This window comes from Triticum dicoccoides, chromosome 3A (assembly GCF_002162155.2).
Source record: "Triticum dicoccoides isolate Atlit2015 ecotype Zavitan chromosome 3A, WEW_v2.0, whole genome shotgun sequence".
In the NCBI taxonomy this organism is placed as follows: Eukaryota; Viridiplantae; Streptophyta; class Magnoliopsida; order Poales; family Poaceae; genus Triticum; species Triticum dicoccoides.
The window spans coordinates 14,010,704-14,013,898 of NC_041384.1; the positions used below are offsets into that span (position 1 = coordinate 14,010,704).

At 54.1% G+C, this 3,195-nt stretch overlaps 1 protein-coding gene across 2 annotated transcripts; it reads right to left on the reverse strand.

The window, feature by feature from the left end:
* Positions 1-280: 280 nt before the first annotated feature.
* LOC119266702 (obtusifoliol 14-alpha demethylase-like) lies at positions 281-2,522 on the reverse strand. Of its 2 annotated transcripts, none has more exons than XM_037547961.1 (3): positions 2,459-2,522; positions 1,668-2,152; positions 281-1,571 (listed from the first exon to the last, which is right to left on the reverse strand). In XM_037547961.1, exons 2-3 carry the CDS (start codon positions 2,148-2,150, stop codon positions 528-530), a joined length of 1,527 nt encoding a protein of 508 aa, XP_037403858.1. In that variant the 5' UTR covers positions 2,151-2,152; positions 2,459-2,522; the 3' UTR covers positions 281-527. The 2 variants fall into 2 exon arrangements, with proteins under 2 accessions (XP_037403858.1, XP_037403857.1); XM_037547960.1 differs by having other exon boundaries at positions 281-1,583.
* Positions 2,523-3,195: the final 673 nt, after the last annotated feature.

Consider the following 3,195-nt stretch of genomic DNA (forward strand, 5'->3'; position numbering starts at 1 on the left):
GAGACGCGGCTAGGTGTTTTCTGTTTTGGACATGCGCTCTTGCATTGTAGTTGTTATGGTTGTGGGTGGAATGGAGTTCTCGCTACGCTCGTTGTTCGCAACGTGTTGTAGTCGTCTTATATTTGTAATTCTCTCTTCTTCTATAATGCTATGGTACGCAATTTGCATACTCTCAAAAAAAAAAAATCAAGCTTGTATGGATGTCTGCTCATGTTCGACGCTACCGAAAATCATGCATTGGATGGACGCCCGGGCATTGAGAAGGAAGGACGCTTTCAGAGGCGAAAAACCATGGGAAGAGATTTTTCTGTGACCCATGAATCTCCATCGGAAACCGTATCCAAAGCATATGCATGCATGCATGCAACGAAGTACACAAAACGTCTTTCCGATCATACACACACGCCCACAGGCCACATTACGTAGCTTAGCTGTGCTTACTTTATAAACCGGCAGTAATTTGTTGGTGCCAGGACCAAGCGAACATGCAACATGATCACCCACATGAACTGGTATGGTAGATTATACTAGCATACGTAGCGTGTCCGTGGGTTGGTGATTTTGGCGGTGGGTGACATCTTCTTCTTCCTCTTGTAGCGGAGCATGACCTTCCCCTTGGGCCCCGGCATGACCACGTTCCAGTCCGTCTCCGGGAACGGCGACGCCATCTCCATCTCAAAGTTCCTCAGCAGGTGGCTCCATATCACCTTGATCTGCATGTACGCGAACGCCTCGCCCACGCACGCGTGCCGCCCGCCGCCGAAGGCCGTGTACGCGAACGCCCCGCCGGCCCCGTCCTCCCCTCTCCCGGGGCCGAACCGCCCCGGCTCGTACCTCTCCGGGTCCATGTACACGTGCGGGAGACGGTTGTGGATCACCAGCGGGCTCGCGACCGTGCGCCCCGCCGGGACCTCGTACTCGTCTCCCTCCCTCGTCCGGACGGTGAAGCCACGGCGCGCGTGGCGCAGCAGCACCATCGCCGGCGGGTGGAGCCGCAGGGCCTCCTTGATGCAGCGGTGGAGGGTCTCCATCTCCTGCAGGACCTCGTAGTCCACGCGGTCCCCGTGCCGCGCCACGACCCGCTCCTGCTCCCGGACCGCGGCGCGCAGGTGCTCGGCGTTGGCGCGCGCGAGGAGGCGCGCCCCGGTCCACGTGCCCGTGCTGGAGCTCGTGTGCTGCCCCGCGAACAGCGCCGACACCAGCATCCCGACGACCTCCGTGTCGGTCGTGGCGCGGCCGTCCTTGTACCTGGAATCGATCAGGCACTGCAGCATGTCGTCCACGGGGCGGCCTGCTTCTCTGCGCGACCTGACCATGCCGGAGAATATCTCGCCGAGCCTAGCGCGCGCCCTGTCGCGTCTGCGGTGCGCCGGGATGGGCAGGTGCGGGAAGAGGATGGTGACGAGGCGCATGCCGTCGTTGAGCTCGCGGAGGTGCGTCGCGGCCTCCCGGAGCATCTTGGAGCGGACCTCCACCCCGAACAGGCACCGGCTGGCGACGAGCGTGACCAGGTGCTCCAGCTCCTGCTTCAGGTCCACCGTGCCCGACTCTCCCCATCTCGTAAAGTACTCCTGCATGCATGCCTGCATGTGTAACATATACAGTAAAAACACGTACATATACGGTATAGCCGTATAGGTTGGCAGCAGTCGATTTATCTTAGTTACCTCGACTTCTCGCACCATGAGGCCCGCGTAGGTCCTGAGCTTGGCAGGCTTCATGGCGTCGCCGAAGAAGCGGATCTGCTCGCGCCGGGTGGCGAGGTCCACGTCGAAGGCGACGCCGGGGCCGAAGGTCGGGACGGTGAACCGGGAGACCTCGTCCTGGCTCACCTCCGACTCCAGCCCCTGGAAGAAATGGCTGGACACGTCCGGACCGACCAGGAAGGTCACCTCGCGGTGCAGCAGCCTCACCGTGAACACGCTGCCCAGCTCCGCGTGGGCGTCGCGGATCACTTGCAGCGGGCCCTTGACGAGAAGCGACGGGAGGACCCCCACGAGGGGAGCCCCTGCGGCCACGGGGGGCGAACGAGCGCGAGGTGATCGTTCGGCTCGTCGTCGTCGTCGTGCCATCATGGCCGATATGATGATGATCGTCGTCACGGCAATTGGAACCACAGATGCTACCCTATTGACTGTTGGTAACTCCATATCTGTATGTGGAAGAACATGAATGAATGGTAAAACGAGTTAGTACATGAACTTACATCGATCGTCTACAGTATTTCTAATCAAGTGTGGTTTTGGATCGGAGCACATGATCACATATGGGTTTGCAGCCATGCATGCATGCACAAAATCAATATATACATGTTTAGTTCTGACACTACAAGAATGAATGAATGATATCCATGTTTGGGTATAGCTGTTTTCGACTAATGCACGGGCATGCGTGTGTGTGCACCAGTGATATGCAAAGTGAAGCGCAGGTGCATCAAAGATCTACTGTTAGTGTTTACCTCTGAGCTACACGGCGATCCAATGATGCACCGGTGAGATGATGAAACTAGCCAGGGAGCGCCGGCGTGGGTATCAATATATAGATGGAGAGAGAGGGAGGAAGTTTATAACAAGCCCTCCCTGGCTACTTTTCAACGCTTGAAAATCATATAGATAGAGAGAGAGGGCCCGCTCATTGATCATTTTATAGATAGATATAGAGAGTTGTTTTCAAGCATTGATTATGTTCATAATAACCGGCCGATTAGTTGTCTACATGGTTACAAATGCTACTCTCCAGGCGTTACAGTTTTCAAGTGTTGATTATGTTCATTGCTATAGGGAAGCAAATCTAGTTAGCTGATAGTCTAGCAAAACATTGTTTTAGAGTTAGCTTATCTGAGTTTAGGGACTCTAATACCCCCGACTTTATTTTGCCTCATATTGTAAATGATATGGCCATTGTTTGAGGAATAAAGTTTTGATGATTAAAGAAAAACTTTTCGGCGATCACTTTACCAACTGTTAATTGGGGATCCCAATTCATCGTTTGAAACTCAGAAGTACAGAGTGGAAGCACGTGGAAGGTTTTTGTCGCCGAGATAAAACAACAACACCTCTTTGCGTAAGCGACATGGTCTATTACTCACCTGGCTTCTAACTTCTCCGTTGTAGCATCACATATATGTTTGAAATTGGTTAGAAGGTATTGATATGAAAATTGGTATACTCGTCGTGGTGGAGGCGACACCGTGTT

Excerpts from the sequence above, each read along its gene's own strand:
- LOC119266702 (XM_037547960.1), bottom strand. The coding sequence starts at position 2,150 with ATGGAGTTACCAACAGTCAATAGGGTAGCATCTGTGGTTCCAATTGCC. Across the intron at positions 1,584-1,667 it reads TCATGGTGCGAGAAGTCGAG|GCATGCATGCAGGAGTACTT; the intron begins GTAACTAAGATA and ends TTACACATGCAG.